Source organism: Benincasa hispida, chromosome 1 (genome assembly GCF_027475165.1).
Source record: "Benincasa hispida cultivar pf3 chromosome 1, pf3_genome.v1.1, whole genome shotgun sequence".
In the NCBI taxonomy this organism is placed as follows: Eukaryota; Viridiplantae; Streptophyta; class Magnoliopsida; order Cucurbitales; family Cucurbitaceae; genus Benincasa; species Benincasa hispida.
The window spans coordinates 74,213,552-74,233,143 of record NC_143478.1 but is presented as its reverse complement, the minus strand read 5'-3'; the positions used below and the strand labels follow the sequence as shown (position 1 = coordinate 74,233,143).

General features: G+C 33.0%; 2 protein-coding genes across 4 annotated transcripts in view; both read right to left on the bottom strand.

Moving 5' to 3' along the window:
• Window positions 1–8,968: 8,968 nt before the first annotated feature.
• LOC120069056 (acetylajmalan esterase 1-like) lies at window positions 8,969–11,044 on the bottom strand. Of its 2 annotated transcripts, none has more exons than XM_039020738.2 (5): window positions 10,510–11,040; window positions 10,128–10,340; window positions 9,890–10,038; window positions 9,523–9,796; window positions 8,969–9,438 (listed from the first exon to the last, which is right to left on the bottom strand). In XM_039020738.2, the coding sequence occupies exons 1-5, from the start codon at window positions 10,781–10,783 to the stop codon at window positions 9,221–9,223; spliced, it is 1,128 nt and encodes a 375-aa protein (XP_038876666.2). In that variant the 5' UTR covers window positions 10,784–11,040; the 3' UTR covers window positions 8,969–9,220. The 2 variants fall into 2 exon arrangements, with proteins under 2 accessions (XP_038876666.2, XP_038876671.2); XM_039020743.2 differs by having other exon boundaries at window positions 9,229–9,415; window positions 10,510–11,044.
• A 7,126-nt stretch (window positions 11,045–18,170) lies between these two features.
• LOC120085775 (tRNA synthetase class I (I, L, M and V) family protein) overlaps window positions 18,171–19,592 on the bottom strand; it is a 30,792-nt gene continuing 29,370 nt past the window's right edge. For both annotated transcript variants that reach the window (XM_039042146.2, XM_090315899.1), the window contains exons 26-28: window positions 19,254–19,365; window positions 19,095–19,186; window positions 18,171–18,532 (exon numbers count right to left, since the gene is read on the bottom strand). In XM_039042146.2, coding sequence (XP_038898074.2) covers window positions 18,428–18,532; window positions 19,095–19,186; window positions 19,254–19,365 — 309 coding nt within the window. In that variant the 3' untranslated portion in view covers window positions 18,171–18,427. The remainder of the gene's footprint in view (window positions 18,533–19,094; window positions 19,187–19,253; window positions 19,366–19,592) is intronic.

Below are 19,592 nucleotides of genomic sequence, written 5' to 3'. Positions count from 1 at the left end.
GTGAACGTAGGCCTCCCTTGGCTGAACCACATAAACGATCGTGTTCTTCTTCTTCTCATCATCTTTCTCTATCGTATACTTCTGACCTGCCGTTCGTGTAGCTTTAGCAAACGATCGTCTAGCTTTTAGCCAACGATCGTTTACTTCTGCAAGCCTCATCTTGTAGACGACTATCGTTTAGACTACCTTGTCTAGACGATCTTCAGTAAAGCCTTCATCATCTAGACGACTTGTACCTTATCGTCTAGACGACCCCAGCCTTACCTCCCATCGCCTAGACGACCGAAGACTCATCGCCTCTGCGATTTCCGGCAGTCTCCCGGCAATCCTCTCTTTTCTTTTTCTCTCATTTTTTTCTCTGCAAAAAGAAAAGAAAAGATTAGTCATTGAAGGGCATTTTCAGTAGAAGATTGAAGTTCTAATCTCAGCCATCAAAGTGTAAGGTTGATATCGTTCTTCACATGGATTGTGCTTTCAGCATGCTGTTTTGTGTTTGTGTGAAGCAACAAGGTGGTATCTGGTATTCGTTTAAGGGCCATCATTTACTCAAGGCCCAAAAGACTTAGTAAATCAGTTTTCTTTCAGCCCGTTTTATGCAACTCAAGCCTAACAAGTGGTATTAGAGCCTACAAGAAAGCTTCAAGATTAGTCAAAATTCAAAGAAGCAATAATCTTGGAGTCTTTCAGTTGAATTTCAATTCAGAAATGGCAGTTGCAAGGTATGACATCAAGAAATTTGATAGAAAATGCGACTTTGGTTTGTGGAAGGCCAAAATTAAGGCTATCTTAGGACAGCAGGGGGCACACAAGGCCCTAAATGATCCAGCAAAGCTGCCAAGCACAGCAACAGAAGAAGAAAAAGAAAATATGGAGCTAATTGCTCATTGAACACTAGTTTTGAACTTGTCAGATAATGTCCTACGGCAAGTAATTGATCAAGAGACAGCTTACAAGATATGGAGAAAATTAAACGAGCTATATGAGACAAGGAATCTGCCTAATAAACTTTTCCAAAAGGAAAGGTTCTTTACATTCAAAATGAGTGCATCAAAGTCATTAACAAAGAACCTAGATGATTTCAAGAGAATTACTACTAAGTTTAAGACTCAAGGAGAAGAAATTGGGGCAGATAATGAAGCATTTGTGCTTCTTAACTCATTGTCAGAATCCTACAGAGAAGTGAAGACAACCCTAAAATATGGGAGAGATTCCATTACTACTGATATCATAATTTCTGCCCTTAAAATCAGAGAAATATAGCTCATTACAAGCAAAGAAGACAAGCCTAGTACAAAAGGCTTGTTTGTTAAAGGGAAGTCAAAACAGAACAACAAAGAGAAAGGCAAACAGAGCTCAAATGATGAAGGAGGAAAAGAGAAGTCCAAGGTCAAATGCAAATATTTTAAAAAACTTGGACATTTAATCAAAGATTGCAGAACATTGAAGTGGAAAAATGAGCAAAAAAATAAGTAATCTCAGCCACAACCCAAAGTCCAACCAAATCAGTCAGGTGAAGCCTCAGTTTGTGAGGACTCTTACTTTTATTCTGATGCTTTGGCTACATCTAATTGCAGGGCAGAAGAAGAAGCAAATAAGAACCTAGATTGGGTTCTAGATTCAGGGTGTTCATTCCATATGACACCTCATAAAGGCTAGTTTAGTACTTACAGAGAATTGGATGGAGGATCAGTCTACATGGAAAACAATAACTCATGTCCAGTGGTTGGGATTGGTTCAATCTCATTGAAACTAGAAGATGGAACAATCAAGCTCTTAGAAATGTCATACATGTGCCTAAGCTAAAGAGAAATCTAATTTCACTAGGCATGTTTGATTCTATTGGCTGTGAATACCGAGGCAAGGAAGGTTACTGTGAAGTTTTGAAGAACAGTAAGCCTATCCTTAGAGGGGTGAAGATAAATGGAGTGTATATAGTGCAAGGAGTTCATCAAGTACACTCGGCTTTGATTGTGACTCAAAATCGGCCTACTAAAGGAGACCTATGGCACAAAAGACTCTCACACATTAGTGCCAAAGGTCTACAAGCTCTAGCCAACCAAGGTATTCTACCTAAGGGAGTTCATCAGAGCCTATCCTTTTATGAACATTATGTAATAGGGAAGGTTACTAGACAGAGCTTTGTGAAGGCTCAGCACACAACCAAGGCCATCCTTGACTATGTGCATTCGACCTATGGGGTCCTTCACCTTTTCAATCATTAAGTGGTGCCAAGTATTTCCTAACTTTTGTTGATGGTTACTCAAGAAAGAGCTGGATCTATTTCCTTAAATCTAAGGATTTAGTTTTTGAAAAGTTTAAAGAATGGAAGGTTATGGTTGAAAAAATGTCTAACTGTCAAATTAAGTGTCTTAGAATAGATAATGGGCTTGAATATTATGCAGAAGTGTTCAATGTTTATTGCAGACAACATGGCATATCTAGACACAAGATAGTTAGGTATACACTCCAGCAAAATGGGGTAGCAGAAAGGTTGAACAGAACAATAATGGACAGGGTGAGAAGTCTACTATCTGATGCTATACTACCTGAGAAGTTTTGGGCAGAGGCAACCTCATATACAGTCGATACACTGAATAGATACCCTCATGCATCTCTTAACTTTCTAACCCCTGAAGAAAGATGGACCAAACAGCCACCTAACCTGAATAACCTAAGGGTGTTTGACTGCACTGGCTTTGTTCATCAGAGTAAAGGGGAACTAGCTGCCAGAGCTGTTTTTAGGCTTCACAGAAGGTGTTAAGGGGTTTAAAATGTGGCACCCTACTGAGAAAAGATGCATAATTAGTAAAGATGTGATTTTCAGGGAAGATGAGATGTATATGCAGAAGACTAACCCTAATGTTTCAGTACCTCAAGAGAAGAGTGATACAATTGAGGTGGAGCAAGTTTTAGTTCCTATTTCTAATCCTTTAAGCTCTGAATCATACTTTGATCAACTACCTCATCTAGAAGAAGAAGTAAAAGATGTTACTATTGATACTGAGCAAGAAAAACCAGAGTTGAGAAGCTACAGCCTAGCTAGAGATAGGCAAAGAAGAAACATTATCCCACCATCAAGGTATGAAGACTACTTAGCTTTGAATGCTTATGATTTAACTAATGATGTAAAACCCTTAACCTTTGAGGAAGCAGTTTGTTATTCTAAAGCTAAGATGTGGATAGAAGTTATGAATGAAGAGATTGATTTACTGGTAAGAAATAACACATGGGAGTTAACATCTTTGCCAAAAGGATGCAAACCAATTGCATTCGAATGGGTGTACAAGCTGAATGATGGTTTTTCTAATGATCAAGGACCTAGATTTAAAACTAGATTGGTTGCTAAGAGCTTTACACAGAGGCCAGGTGTTGATTTTAATGAGATTTTTTCTCCAGTGGTAAAACAGACTTCTATCAGATTGTTGTTGTCGATTGTGGCTCAAAATAACCTAGAGTTGGAGCAACTGGATGTCAAAACAACTTTTCTATATGGCTTCCTAGAGGAAATTATCTACATGAGCTAACTGAAGAGGTATGAGGTCAAATGGAAGTAAGATTATGTATGCTTATTGAAAAAATCTATCTATGGCCTCAAACAGTCCCCAATATGATGGAACAGAAGGTTTAGTGACTTTTTTCAGAAGAATTGTTTCTATAGAAGCTCCTATGATAGCTGTGTTTATATAAATACAGAGTCCTATACTCATCCTATCTACTTGCTACTATATGTGGATGATATGCTTCTAGCAGGAGCAACAATGAAAAAGTTGAATAAAGTAAAAGATCTTCTGAAATCAGAGTTCGAAATGAAAGACATGGGAAATACAACAAGAATACTTGGCATTGACATTATTAGAAACAGAAAAAATAAGTATTCTAAGCATTGATCAGTCACAATACTGTAGTAAATTGTTAAAGAAGTATCAGATGACAGAGGCAAAAGTAGTTACTACTTCTATAGCCAACCATTTCAAACTCTCAGCAGAGAATTCACCTAAAGATTCAGACATTGAGCATCAGTAAATCATGTCAACAGTTCCTTATTCCCAAGTTGTGGGAAGTTTGATGTATTTAATGGTGTCTACAAGACCTGACATTGTCTATGCTACTAGCCTGATGAGTAGATACATGGCTAATCCAGGGAAGAGGCACTGGGAGGCTACAAAGTGGATTATGAGGTACCTAAAGGGTACTTCTAAATGCTAAACTAATGTACCAACAGCTACCAGACAGTGAATGCTAAACTAATGTACCAATAGCTACCAGATAGTGAACCAGAGCTGGTTGGTTATGTAGACTCGGATTATGCAGGAGATCTAGACAAGAGGAGGTCATTATCGGGGTTTATCTTCCTATTTGGAAGGTGTGTCCTAAGTTGGAAGGCTACCTTACAATCAGTAGTAGCCCTTTCTACTACTAAAGCAGAGTTCGTAGCACTATCAGAAGCAGTGAAGGAAGGCCTATGGCTAAAGGGTCTTCTAAGTGACTTCGGAATTAAATAGAACACAGTGAAGATCTTTTGTGATAATCAGAGTACAATTCATTTGTCAAAGCATCCTCAATACTATAACAGAACAAAACATATAGATGTGAAATATCATTGCATATGACAGCAAATAGAAGCTAAACAGATTGAAGTTCTGAAAGTTTATACCTTAGAAAATGCCTCCGACATGTTGACAAAAATAGTCACTCAGCTTAAATTCTAGAAATGCCTTGATATAATAGGGTTTGAGTTGAGAGACAAAGGTTAAAGCAAAGAGACATTCAGATCAGAGAAGCTGAAGAAAGCATGAAGTTCATTTCAAGGTGGAGATTGTTATACAGAAAATGAAAATAACTTCATTCAGTTACAGAATTAGTTACAAATCAAGCTACCTTTAAATACTTTGTATAACTAATTTGTACAGAGAGAGAGTGTGAGAGAGAGCATATTGTAATTGAGTGACCACTTATCTTGAAGCAATCTTGAATAAAAACTTCCGTCAGCTTCTACATAGACATAGGCCTCCCTTGGTCGAACCACGTAAACGATCATGTTCTTCTTCTTCTCATCATCTTCCTCTATCGTATACTTCTAACCCACCGTTTTTGTAGCTTTAGCAAATGATCGTCTAGTTTTTAGCCAACGATCGTTTACTTCTTCAAGCCTCATCATGTAGACGACTATTGTTTAGACGACCTTGTCTAGACGATATTCAATAAAGCCTTCATCGTCTAGACGACTTGTACCTTATCGTCTAGACGACCCCAGCTTTACCTCCCATCGCCTAGACGACTGAAGACTCATCGCCTCTGCGATTTCCGGCAGCCTCCCGGCAACCCTCTCTTTTCTTTTTCTCTCGTTTTTTTTTCTCTGCAAAAAGAAAAGAAAAGATTAGTCATTCGAAGGGCATTTCCAGTAGAAGATTGAAGTTCTAATCTCAGCCATCAAAGTGTAAGGTTGAGATCGTTCTTCACATGGATTGTGCTTTCAGCATGCTGTTTTGTGTTTGTGTTAAGCAACAAGGCGGTATCTGGTATTCGTTTAAGGACCATCATTTACTTAAGGCCCAAAAGACTTAGTAAATCAGTTTTCTTTCAGCCTGTTTTCTGCAACTCAAGCCTAACATATATCAGAAAACAGGACTCAATTATGAGGACTAAACTAAAGTGATAAATGTAAGTAGGAGAAATGAAGGTAAAGAAAACTTTTTAAATGAAAACCACAAAAGATTGTAGCTCTAGTATTGAACGCTAGACATAACTAAAAATAAAATAAAATTTTATTTAGTTTTATTTTATTTAGTTTTATTTCCTTTTATTCTTTCCTTCAAAACAAACCTATCTATAAATGTATACATATATGAAATCTTTTCCTCCTCCTCTTTAAAATAAAATTCCAAAATTAAAAGTAAATTCACCAATTTAAAATCAAATTCTGAATATGCTCCAACTACCAGTTGCCAGTTCTACCACCCAATCTCCGAATTTGTCCCAGTCAGTCGTCCAACTGGATTTGCCAGTCCTGAATCTATCTTAATGTGTAGAAAGGTAAACTTCTAAACGCTCTTACAAATAATATTGAAGACAAAATTTAAGGATAGACTCTAGAGTGTCAAGCCATATAAAAATATGAATGTTAGAAAACTTTTACCATAATCGACTATATGTTTGATAGAAATGGGAAAATATTAGCCTTTGATCTTATTCAAGTTTCCTACTTTCTATTGAAAATTGAAATATTGATTAGTTGCAATAATCTGAAAAGCTTTGAAGCCACTTTTTGGGATATAAAATATATCTGCAAAAACATGAGATTCCTAACAGGAAAAGAAAGGTTCAAGACTTGGAGCCTTTAATATGTCATTCTTTTCTTTGCTTTTCCAATTCTATTGAACAAATTATGTCCATGTTATTGTCCTCAATTATAGGAATTAAATTTGCAATCACCTAAATATTTTTTTAATTATTATTTTAGAGGTGTATTGTGTATTTATTCCTTAAAGAAATGTCAAACCCTCAAAGTTAAGAAATAAACATGGTAAATTTTTTATAGCAAACATAAATTCTATTGATCAAATGTAATTACAAAAAGTTAATTCTAGAAAAACAAATCTTGGGAAATTGCAAAAATCATCCCTAAATTAAGGTGGTATTTACAACTATACCTTCAAATTTTCAATTGTAACAAAACTTTAATAGTTAGTAATTGAAATTATAAGTTCTAAAATAACTTATTATCTATCATATAGGTTTTAACTTATCATATATTACTTTTGTTTGGGTCAAAAGATATATCATTAAGAATGGATAAAGAATGGATTAAGTTTAAGAATAAGCTATCAACCGAATTTGCAGAGGGAGTAGCCCAATTCCTTGAAGTGGCAAAACTTCATGTCAATAATTCGGAGAAAATTAAATAACATGCCCATACAAAAATGCATGAATGCAATGTGGGAATCAATAGATGGAGTTGAACAACATATACTCATTAATAGAATATCTTAATCGTATCATCAATGGGTATATCATGGAGACCTAGTTGACCTATCCAGGGGATACGAGAGTCGTTTATCTCAACCGACACATGATGATGGTTTAAGTACAACAGAGTTTAATGTTTCAAATGAAGAAAATGAAATGTTGGATATTATAAATGATCTTCAGTATCCAATTATCGATATAAACGAAGAAGATAACGAGAATGAGATGCCTACTAATTCCCAAGAAAGAGAAAATAATTTAGGCTTATTTGAAAACTTAATAAATGAAGCACGTAATCAGTTGTATCCTGGTTGTACAAAATTATCTTCATTGATGTTTCTGGTGAAATTGATGCATATTAACGTTCTTAACGGTTGGACTAACAAGTTGCTCGATTTGTTACTTGAATTGTTAAAGGAAGCATTTCCTATCGGAGCATTTATACCTAGTTCATTTTATGAAGCTAAAAGAAAATTATGTGACTTAGAACTAGATTATGAGTTTATTCATGCTTGTAAATATATTTTCATTCTATATTAGAAAGAATTTTCCGATTGGCAACATTACCCAGAATGTGGTGAGTCTCAATACAAAATTGACGATGAAAAAGGTAAAAATATTCCACATAAAATTTTATGACATTTTTCTTTAATACTGAGATTAAAGCAGCTCTACGCATCAAAACATATTGTTTATGAAATGAGATGACATATAGATAAACATGTTCAAATGGATGGAGTGTTACGATATCCAACTGATGTTAAAGGGTGGAAGCATTTTGATCGTGAGTTTCCTCAATTTGCTTCAGACTCACAAAACGTTCATTTAGGACTAGCTTCAGATGGCTTTAATCCGTTCGGAAGTATGAGTACTTCATATAGTATGTGGTCTGTTGTGCTTAAAGGCGCCGGGTAAAACATCATTATTAAATATTTTTAAAACTTTTCCCGATGCCATGCCCATATATTGTCCTCAAAAAGTAACCTCTCCCTGTCGCCATTATATGTTGCTGTCGGGATATATACCTTTTCCCGATGAAAACTTGATAATTTTAGTGTCTGGATGTATATACCATCCACACAATTTTAATTTCTCCCGACGCTCATAATCTAGTGTTAGGAGAAGTCACTTCTCCCGACACCATAAATGGTATTTTGGCATGGAGAGAAGTGACTTCTCCAGACACCAGATTATGAGCGTCGGGAAAAATCCTCTTCACTTCTTTCGTCGTGAAATCTTTTAATCCCGACGAAGTAACTTTTTTTTGTCGGGATAAGGCTTTCCTGATAAGGCTATCCCAACGATGTTGTCGACGGGGAAAATATCATCAGGAAAAGCTTTCCTGGATTTTTTTTTTTTTTTTTTTTTTGCTTTTTCCAACGGTTTTAGCCCTCAAGAAAGGGAAAATGTCTTGTGGTGACGACCTTTCTTTTAAATTTTCAAAATTTCACTTGGTTTTTGTCCAGAAAAATAGATATCAAAAACTAAAAAACAAAATCAATAGGTGAATTATAGTAGCGTTTAATTATAAGTGTAATTTTCAAGAACCAATCAGCAATCGAAATCAAATTGATATGAAATGGGACCGATAATTAAGATAAGTTAATAGAAAATTTTACAATGTTTAATTAATCAATGTCAATAATTAGGCCCCGTTTGGTAACCATTTCATTTTTTATTTTTTATTTTTGAAAATTAAGTTTATTTCTTTCTCATTTCTTACTGTGATTTGTATTTCTTGAATACAATGGTTAAATTCTTAGCTAAATTTCAAAAACAAAAAAATGTTCATAATAGCTACTTTTAAAAAAAAAATCAAAATTTAGCTTGATGTTTTAAACTATTGATAAAAAGTAGATAACAAAAAAAAATGGAGATAAAAATAGTGTTTATAAACTTAATTTTAAAAAACAAAGAACCAAAAATCAAATGGTATCAAGCAGCTTAAACTTCATTGAAAAGGCATAAACAAACCTTAACAAAGTAGATGATTTACGCATGATTAGATTGATTACATCTGTCATGAAAATTTTTATTAAAAAAAAAATGTCTTAACTTAACACACCATGACCAAAATTCAAAAGAGAAGAAGAGTAGATTAGCGATGGACAGACTAAGCTTTTAACCAAAAACGTTTCTAACTACACAAACCATGACCAAAAAAAAAAAAAGAAAAAAAATCCAACATTCATGATGGAGAGACTAAGGTTTTAAACGTTTTTAGCTATGCTCGTTTGGACAGTTTTAAACTAATTTAATTCACACAACGAAATTTTGGCGATATATCACGGATGAGTCGATGTGCCATGATTTGATAAGTCTTTTGTGTCAAATGAATTCCATCCCAACTGATATGTTTATTTGGATAAGAACATACAGGTACTCTCGGAAGTCCACATATTTGCATGACGTTAAAGTTGTAATCGCCACCCATACCGCAACAAGACTTCTGCAACGATGTTTTATCAAATCCTATAAACAACACACATTTAGATCATACAATATACGACAATAATAAGTAACATGAAAAGATTTATTTTGTAAAGAGAAGCATACCAAGCAAAGAAGCATGTCGAAAAACCCAAAACAATGCATTATAATAATCACCATATGTAATTATCACATTTGAGTTCTCTTTTCTCAACAACTTGATAGCTTGCTTCAATTTGTTGTTATGATAACTTGCTAAACCGTTGAAATCCTTTAAACAATGAAACTTGTCGTAAGCAGTTGAATCATTGGTCTGAAAGCCAGTGAGGTAGATTGGTAGGCAACCCATTGAAAAGTGTCCTGGAATAATAACTCGAGTAGCACCATAATCGATGACCCTCTACACATACAAATCATATTACATGAAAACAATTTTAAATTAACTTATAGAAATGGAAAATATATATATATATATATATATATATCTACATACTCTAGTAGCATCTGTTATTGTCTTGACAACTCCAGGTACCAGATTTTTTACTTCAGAAATAGTTTTGCCTTCAAATAGAGCATAGTTATAATCATTTCCTCCTATCTCCCCCATAAAAAATAATGCATGCTTTAGTTTCCTAGTGCAATCTGCACACATAAAAAAGTTAATGTATACATAATGGAAATTTTGGAGGAAAAATACTTGAATTGAATTAAGAATGGTGTAAACTTATAACCTCTTTTGTTAGAACAAATAGTATTGAGATATGATTGCATCCAATGAAGTTGTTTATTCAGAGATGTGTTGGTAACGGGAGATGAGATGTTGTTTTGAGCAAGAACATTTAAAGGTAAAGCGGTAGAGCCAGCCACTGCAAAATTCACTCCATGAATAAAAGATGCCTCCTTTTTCAAGTAGGGATTCACTAGAGGAAGTCCAGCTGCCAAAGCTATAATGAAAAAGAGAACTAAATGATTGAATTAGAAAGAAAGTAACAAAAAAAAAAAACCTATAGTCTTCATCTCTTCTTCTAGACACAATAATTTTGTGTACCAAAGGGGTGAATTTGAAAACAAAAGAGATGCAAAGAAAGTAACAAAGAGTAACGAAAAATGTACCAAAGTAATCAACCATTAATAAGCCATTAGAACATCTTCCAGTGGGTTTGTTGAAGAAGGTTTGGCCATAAGGAAGGTGAGAGAAAGGAGTTGAAGGGTTCTCTCGTATAAGATTTCCAGTGTCAGCTAAGGAATCCCCAAACTGAAATATGGCATCAAACTTGCAAGCTTTGAGATCCTCAGAATTTGACCCAAATGGAAATACAAACACAACAAGAAGAAGAAGAAGCAAGAAAGAAGAGCAGAAAACTGATACACTACTCCCAACCGCCATTGTTAAGTATTCTAATTAAGAAAAAGCTTCCTAAAGCCGAAACATATGGGTTATTTATAAGCACATTTATTTGCTTTCATCTAAATTAGCAATACTTTGGTGCAGCCTATCCAACCAATCCCACATATGAAACATTAAAAAAAATAAGAAGAAGAAAAATAAGAAAAAAAATGTTGTTTGATGAACTGAAATTGGACAATTAGTTGAATTGTACAAAGATGAATGAGCTTAGTTTCTAGTACTTGTGGAGTATCATACTTTCTTTGTTCACACTAGAAATTGCAGTTGGACAATTGGGTGAGTTGTACCAAGATGGATGAGTTCCGTTTAAATTACAAATTTGATCGTTAATTAGGCTCCATTTGGTAACCATTTTTTGTTTTTATTTTTAAAATTAAACTTACGAACATTACTTCCACATCCAAAATTCTTTCTTTTTTATCTACTTTTCATCAATGATTTAAAAAACCAAACCAAAATTTGAGAACTAAAAAAAGAAACTTTCAAAAAGTTGTTTTTGTTTTTGAATTTGGCTAAGAATTCAACCATTATATTTTTTAAAAAAAATGTAAATCATTGTAAGAAATGTGAATAAAATAAGCTTAGTTTTAGAAAACAAAAACAAAAAACCAAATGGTTACCAAAAAGGGCCTTAAAATGGAGTCTCTATAATTTGATAAAACCTCATACAGAGTAAGACTATTTATGAGGTTTTATCATTAAGTTCTAACTTTTAGAACCATGGAGATTTAATTTTAACTTTCTTCAAGTTATAGGACTAAATTTATGGATTTATCCAAATATTCTTTTATTAATAGTGTATCCACACTATTTTTAAAAGCATCTTAACGTGATAAACAATAAATTGATGTAGTATGAAAAAATTTAATTTTTTTCAAATCGAGATATACTAAAGTAATTTTTTTATTTGACCGAAATTATGGGGTTTCAAAAGGATTGATATTATCTTCCTCTTTATGGGTAGTGTATTAAATTCGAACATTAAAAGCTCCTGTCTTCTTAAAGGGTTTGAAACTTATCATAATTTTGTTTTGAGTTGGAAAGAGCGTTGAAGATTTACATACATTCATTGAAGCCTTTTCTTAAAGAGCGTGTTGAAGATGAGAATTTAATTAACTGTTGTTTCCTTTGAAGTGTGTGAGAACTTTGAAGACCGATAGAAGATAAATTATTTGAGAGACGAACAAGGTCAATAAATTATTTAAGAGACGAACAAGGTGATTGATGATTCTATACTTTGTATAAGAATTTAGAAATTATATATTAAAGTTGTATAAAATAGTTAGAAAGAACAAACTATAGGAAATACAATAAGAAGATTTATGAAGATTTATTCCTTTCATTTATTTTCTTTATTTTATTCATCTGTTTATAGTTAGTTTTCCATTATAGTTAGGTCTCCTTTATTCTTTTCTTATCTTTAGAAAAGCAGTTTATCATAATTGATAAAAACTATCATTTGAGGAAGACTATAGAAGAGCCTTCCAATTTAAAGTGATAGAAGAATCATCATAATTATTTAAAAAAAAAAAAAAAATTGAATTTTTTACACCAATTGATATAAAGTGATGTCTTCCTAGAGAAAATGAAAAGATTTATCCTCATCTTCAAACAAACTATTATTCCGCTCCAATTGTTGTTTTAATATGAGAAAAATAAAGGATTATGTTATTGCAAAGTTGAAGCAATGAATTATTTAGTAAAGCTTGTTGAGCCAAAGACAATAGAAATCTGCATTACAAAGAGGAACGTAACAATACTTAAAGCTTAACATAACAACCCTACAACAAAAAGTCCTATACTTACTCCAACGTTATAAGCATGAATAACAAAATAACTAATCCCTAAAAATAGGAACAACTATTGATACAATCATCTTAAACAAAGTGGACTTGTTTCAATTCTAAAGCATTTTCTTAACAAACCATAAATAACAAAAACCGGCATCGATAAGATAACACTACATGATGCTGTTAACAGACCTTTGCGAGAGGGAGATGACACAAGATTCTACATGCATGGCATCCAAGGACCATAGAGAACTACAATAAGAACAATTGGCAAACAAATGAGCTATAGATTCCTAGCTATTCCGACAAAAAACACACCATTTTGGATTAAAGTTCAACAAAGGGAACCGCGCTTGACATTTATTGGAAGTGTTGAGGCCCTATGCAAGACCGTCCATATAAAAAATTTACATTCTTTTGGCAATAGAGGACACCATAATTGATATAAGGCAATAATTGATCCTAATATTCAACTCAAAGATTCAAGCTTTTGTTAAAGTAAGAACCCTTGAATCAAAGAAAATAAGACTAACACCTCCTCATATAATATTTGGACGTGAACCAAGAGACAAGAGCTAGAATAGGTTATCTTGTCTTAAGATCAAAGTTCTAGAAGTAAGATTCGAAAATCTTGTTCTAAATTGAGTCACTCTACACTTAAATTTGATCGAGGTTGGATTGAACAGCTCGGGTGCATTCCATTACAAGAATTGTAGTTGTAACAATTGATGATCGAATTTCTAAGCAAATGTCTTAAACATGAGAGCTCAAATTTCATTTGTATTAAAATATGTAATTACAATTGAAAGGATAGAAGACTTTATATATAATCTATTTAATCTAAAGAAGCCAAAAATCAAAATAAAACGTTAAATAAAGAAATCTTCTCAACGACCATTTTTAATGTATTTTCTTCTAGAAACATTGACTGGACATAAAAAAAGAAAGTGAAATTACAATAAAACTGTTACGAGAACTAATAAAAGAAGTCTTCAAAATGCTTAGACACTGTGATTCTTATAAACTTAGATTGGGTCATAATCCATATCAACAACTTACCAACATTAACACTTGGTTGTAGCTTTCACCAATAACTATGTATCATGAGAGTATGGATGTGTTTTGGAATTGATTTTCGACAAGGTTAAAATCATTTTTATCATATTTAAAATTCTTTGAAAATAGAGATTTTTACCTAAGAAGGTAATCTTTGGCCATATATTTTCATAAATATTTTTTTTCAAAAAGGTGTTATTTTTGGACAACTTTACCCTTTTTATATTTATTTATATTCGTTATATATATATATATATATTTCCTATTTTCATAACTACTTTAATGGTGGAGAGAGAAAATATATTTATTATAAAGAGAGAAAATGCATAAAATGTATTTATTTTAATTTTTTTTCTATTTTCCAATTTGGAAAAAATGCATTTAATGAAATCTTATATTCTTTTTACGTCGGTTTTCACATATCAATTTATTGATTTTTTTTTTTTTTACAGATTAATGGTTATTTTAAATATACCTTAGAACATTTTGACGAATTCCTGATTATTTTAAATATACCTTAGAACATTTTGTTAGGTATTTGAAAATATTCTAACTAATATATGAGATATACTATAGTTTATAAATTAGAGATTGACTCAATGTTTTACATAAATCACAGAATAAACCAATATATGAAATATACCATAGTATATAAATCGTCATAAATTTCATTTACACCACAGTATATATATCATAATATAATAAGTCTAAATAAAAAGAAACACTCGTTTATATCAAATAAATGAATACATATACTACAGTATATATCAATTTTCTTACAAAAGATAAAAAGAAAGTGTATATATATATATATATATATATCACATTATATATAAAAAAAAAATAGGAAAAGATAAAGTTCACCTTCATATAGGGGTTCATAATACATAACCCTCCATCATCTCTTCTTCTTCAGCCATGGTCGCCACGGATCTTTCTCCTGTCATTGTTGACCGGATTTACTCGTCCTGTCGTGCCGTCGACCGAATCTACTCAACCCGTTACCGTCGATTCGACCCACACCGTCTACACCATGGATTCGTCCCAAGTCATTCGTGTCATCTTGTGTCGAGCCATCAATTCGCACCACATCATCATCTACCGCCTACAACTCACACCGCTAGAAGGAGAAAAGAGAGGGAAGAGGAAGAAATGGGTATAAATTATTGGGAAGAGAATATATAAAATATATTATTGGAGAGAGAGAATATATGCTTGGGGGAGAGAGAAATAAATAAATGGATAAATAAATAAATAAATAAATATAAATATATGTGTGTGTGTGTGCATATAGGGTTGGCAACGGGACCGGGCCGGGCCGGGGGGCCATCCCCCGTCCCCGGGCCCATGGGGGAAATTGTCCCCCATCCCCACCATTTGAAGGCGGGGACGGGAGCAGAGATTCCCCGTCAGGGAAACGGGGTCTCCGAGGGGATTCTCTGTGGGGATTCTGGTTGAGGCTGAGTTGAGAAATAGCACAAATCGGCTAGACCGGATGCTGGTGGTTAACGTTAATCAGTTGGACGGGAGTGTTTATGTTTCAGTGAGTCAGTTGGCTGGACGGTGCTCGAACTCAAACGGAGTCAGCTGGCTGAACGGGAGTGTTTGTGCTCGAGTCAGCTGACTGGACGAGACGCTCGGTGGAGCCGGGAACTGGAAGTGGACGCTGCCGCTGGTGGACGCTGGTGGAGCTGTTAACTGAGTGCTGCTGGTGGACGCTGGGAGGCTAGGGCGAGGCTGTCGGCTGCTGAGTGCTGCCACTGCTGGTTTATTTTAGATTTAAGATGAATTAGGGATTTTGATTTTTGAGGGGTTTTCGTAGCAAGTAGTAAAAAGAAAGCCAAAAGCTCAAAAGAAAATATTTAATATTTTGGAAAAAGGAAAGAGGAGAGGAAAATATTTTTGGGCTATTTTTTTGATTGCCGGCTTTTGGGCTTTTTCATTTTGGATCTTTCTATATATATTTATAATAAGTTTATAAAACTTATATATATATATATATATATATTCGGGGTCGGGGATTAATTGGGGTCGGAGTCAGGGCGGGCATACTATCCCCGTCCCCGCCCCCTCCTCGGATGGGGCCCCGAATAAATTCCCCGGTTTGACCCCATCCCCGGTCAAACCAGGGAATCCCCGACCCGAACGGAGCGGGTCCCTACAGGGTTTTTTGCCAACCCTATGTGCGTGCGTACGTGTGTGCATGAGTGTGTGTAACGTAGGTGATGACTAAATTGTAAATAGCCACCGATATTAGTGAAAATAGAAAGACTAATATAGGTCTTTTTTTTGTAAAAAAAAATGAAATGTTTAAGGCAATAACGTAATATGTGTCTATTCTTTAGGCCTTTTATATAGAAAATTCCTTAAAAATATACATTTAATCATTCAAATTCATTTTAATGTTTGATTATGCACTTTCATGTCACCAAATTATTTTGGAATGACTTTGAACATGACAAAAGTTATCTTAATCATTCAAAATGACTCTCATACTTATCTTAAAAGACTATCTAGAAATTTGTGCAAGGTTAAATATCAAAACTTGATGAGAAAATGACTAAATTTTAAATTCACTTTTTCTTTTTTAATAAATTTTTAAATTCACACTTAACCACTACCTACAAGATATTGAGAAAGCGCAACCAGTAAGAGGACAAAATATATTGATCGACAAGGTTCATTGTTGACTTATGATGTTCACGTTTATCAAATCAAGAATATGCTACGGAAATTATCAGAAATAGCACCTTAAACATTTTATCTTTTAAAATTAACATGTTTTTTTGAAAAATCGTTAAACTAGTTTTTTTCAATGGATCTTGAACAAGATCGACCATCAAAATTTAATTCTTTAAAAAAAAAAAAAAAAACACTTTTTCTAACTTATCAGTTGTTTTGACACTTTTGAGTCTTTCTCGATACATGTTAGAGAGATTAAACGCTAAGATTCTAGTTTTTTTTTCTAAATATTAGGTAATCTATCTAAATCTTATACCAAATCTTATATATTTTCAAATTTTTCCGAATCCGAATATCTTTACCGAATATTATATTTAATTCTTATGTACTTTTAGGTCAATTTTTGTGTCCGCCATTATATGAATTTCTAAATTTCCAAATGAATTTACCAATTAGACTTTTTCAGATGGATAATTGCATTTTGATTTTTAGATTTTGGGGAATATTAAATTTTGCAAAAAAAAAAAAAAAAAAAAAAAAAAAAAAAAAAAAAAGAAGAAGAAGAGGTAAGAGATGGAAAATAATAAAATCTCAATATTAATCTACCCAAGAGTTCACCGATCTTGGTGTTAATCTGCCTGAGATTCATACCGAGATTTTATATATTTTCTATATTTTACTTTTAAAAAAAATAATAATCTTCTCAAACATTTAAACAAATTTTCAAAAAGTATGTTAGTTTTGTAAGATGAAAACTTAAAATGTTATTTCTGACCAACATTGATATTGCTGTTAATGAAACTAACAAATCCAACTGTCAGCATAACGGACCTTCAAAATTCCTGAACCCTAAACATAACAAAACAAGCAGCTGTATCTATGCCAAGTATCGACTTTGTTGAACTTATTCCAAAATAACACAAGAAACATACTGAAACCTATTTAGTGTAATATATATACACTATATTCTATATATATACACACATTTTTTTACCTTGTAAGAGTACTTCTGAAGTAATACTGAAACTATTATCAAAATGAATTCTTACAAAATCAATTAAATCCATGTGTGATATTGAAATTGCATCATGTTCATATTAGGGATAGTTTGGTTTGATCGTCAATCAATATCATATATTTCCTAACAATGATCACTATTAGCTTATTTTAATTAACCAAATCATTATGTAAACTAAAATCCCATTTGATAACTATTTAGACTCCGTTTGATAACTATTTCATTTTTTATTTTTGTTTTTGAAAATTAAGTCTATATCATCTATATTTCTTACAATGATCTACATCTTTCTTATATACAATGGTTGAATTTTTATCTAAATTCCAAAAGCAAAAACTTTTTGAAAACATCTTTCTTAGTAATAAAAAAATGACTTGATTTTTTAAATCATTGATGAAAAGTAGATAACAAATAAAAAAAATTTGATGACAAAAGTAATGTCCCTAGACTTAATTTTCAAAAACAAAAATAAAAAACAAATTGATTACCAAACGGATTCTTCCTTGTTTTTTCTTTTTAAAATTAAACACATCTCCCATCTCTGATCATTTTAAGCACAATGTTTAAATTCTTAACCAAATTCCAAAAACAAAAAATAAGTCTTTAAAAGCAACAATTTTTTTTTCAAAATTCGATTGATTTTTTAAACTATTGATAAAAAATAAATCACAAAGAAAGAAAATTGTAGGTAGAAAAGTATCTATAACCTTAATTTTCAAAAACAAACAAAAACAAAAACCAAATAGTTACCAAACATGACCTAAACTATTGATAAAACTAAAACTAATATAGATGATCAGTACAAAACTACTCAGAACAATTTATTTACAACTACATTGTAAACGTATCATATATAAGAATTGTTTTAATTTAAACAAGAATCACTCACATTTTTTAAAAATGAGTATATAGTCCTTGAGATTTTAATACAAAACTGCGCCCTAAACTTTGGCAGGCATGTAATGTTAAGTTGGGGGATTTAATTCTATCCCATATGAAAAAGAAGAAGAAAAAAAAAAAAAAAAAAAAAGGTGCTAAAAATGGGTAATTAATATGCAAAAGTATACAAAAATGAGTTTAAGAAGCTTTGGCCTTCAAAAACTGGTCGCCGGCCGTCAAGAAAACGTGCTCTCCCAATAACACCTCCACGCTCGGCTGCCCATCTATGAAATCAACCCTAATCTGTTTTCACCCAAAGCCAAGGTCAAAAGTGTTCAATAGATTCCATTCTTTTTTTTTCCTCCCCTAAACAATTTAATAAACATATATAAAAAAAAATATTTCATCATTTTTTCCTACTTACAAAAAGCTAAAAAAAGTATCTTTTATTTAAAAGACGACACAAATTAAGAGAAATAACACATTTTTTAATACAAGGACGATTAAACGATTACACCCGGACAAATTAGATCTTTTAATTCATGCTTTTAACAATAATTTTAGGAGTTTAAATACTAATATGGCCCTTATAAGCCTTTTGGTTCATTCTAGTCCCCTTTGGTTTTTGTACTTTTTCTTTTTCTTTTTTTTTTTTTTTTTTGCACGTTGGTCCTTGAACTTTAAGAAATGGGCTGTTTTGGTCCCTAAATAAAAATAAAAAATGAAAGAACCAAAATCTAATTTTAGAAGCTTTTCTAAGTTCTCGTTCTTTCCTATTCCCATTAAAATTGAAGAGATACAGTTTCACTTAACAATAAGTGTATGACGTAAAGATCTGATAAACAAGTTGGACAAGAGCACAAACCTTGCCATTTCCAGAGGAGAACTCAGACTTCAAGTTGGTGAGATCTCTTGATAATAAGTAAACTTCAAGTGCTCGGGCGAACTTCTCGTTACCTAAAATCGTTCCACGGGTATGAGTGACAGCATGCGAGAGAGAGAGAGAGAGAGATACTGCATGTACCTTCATATAAAGCAGTTATGGCATCTGAATTGAATGCCAGTGCCGGTCTGGCCAAGATAATAGAAAATGAAATCCCGGCTACGTTATGGAAGCTTTCTTCAGCAAGCGTGACCTGCAAATTTCACAATACAGCAACCTCATATAATCAACATGCTGGATATGCAAGCATACAGTACCAGAGAGCAAACATGGGTGGAGTGAATATTACAAAAATAACCAGCCCCTTCATGTTTAGCGTAAGCACTCCAATTATGGGGAACAAAGGTACAAAACTCCAATTTAAAGATTCAAACACAAGATAACTCAGTGGGTCACTTGGTGCATCCACGAGCTACTGAA

Bases quoted from the DNA above. Each gene is read 5' to 3' on its own strand.
- LOC120069056 (XM_039020738.2), bottom strand. From the start codon at position 10,783: ATGGCGGTTGGGAGTAGTGTATCAGTTTTCTGCTCTTCTTTCTTGCTT. The intron at 9,797-9,889 runs GTATGTAGATAT...TTGTATGTGTAG, and splicing joins CAATAACAGATGCTACTAGA to AGGGTCATCGATTATGGTGC. The intron at 9,439-9,522 runs GTATGCTTCTCT...TGTTGTTTATAG, and splicing joins TCGACATGCTTCTTTGCTTG to GATTTGATAAAACATCGTTG.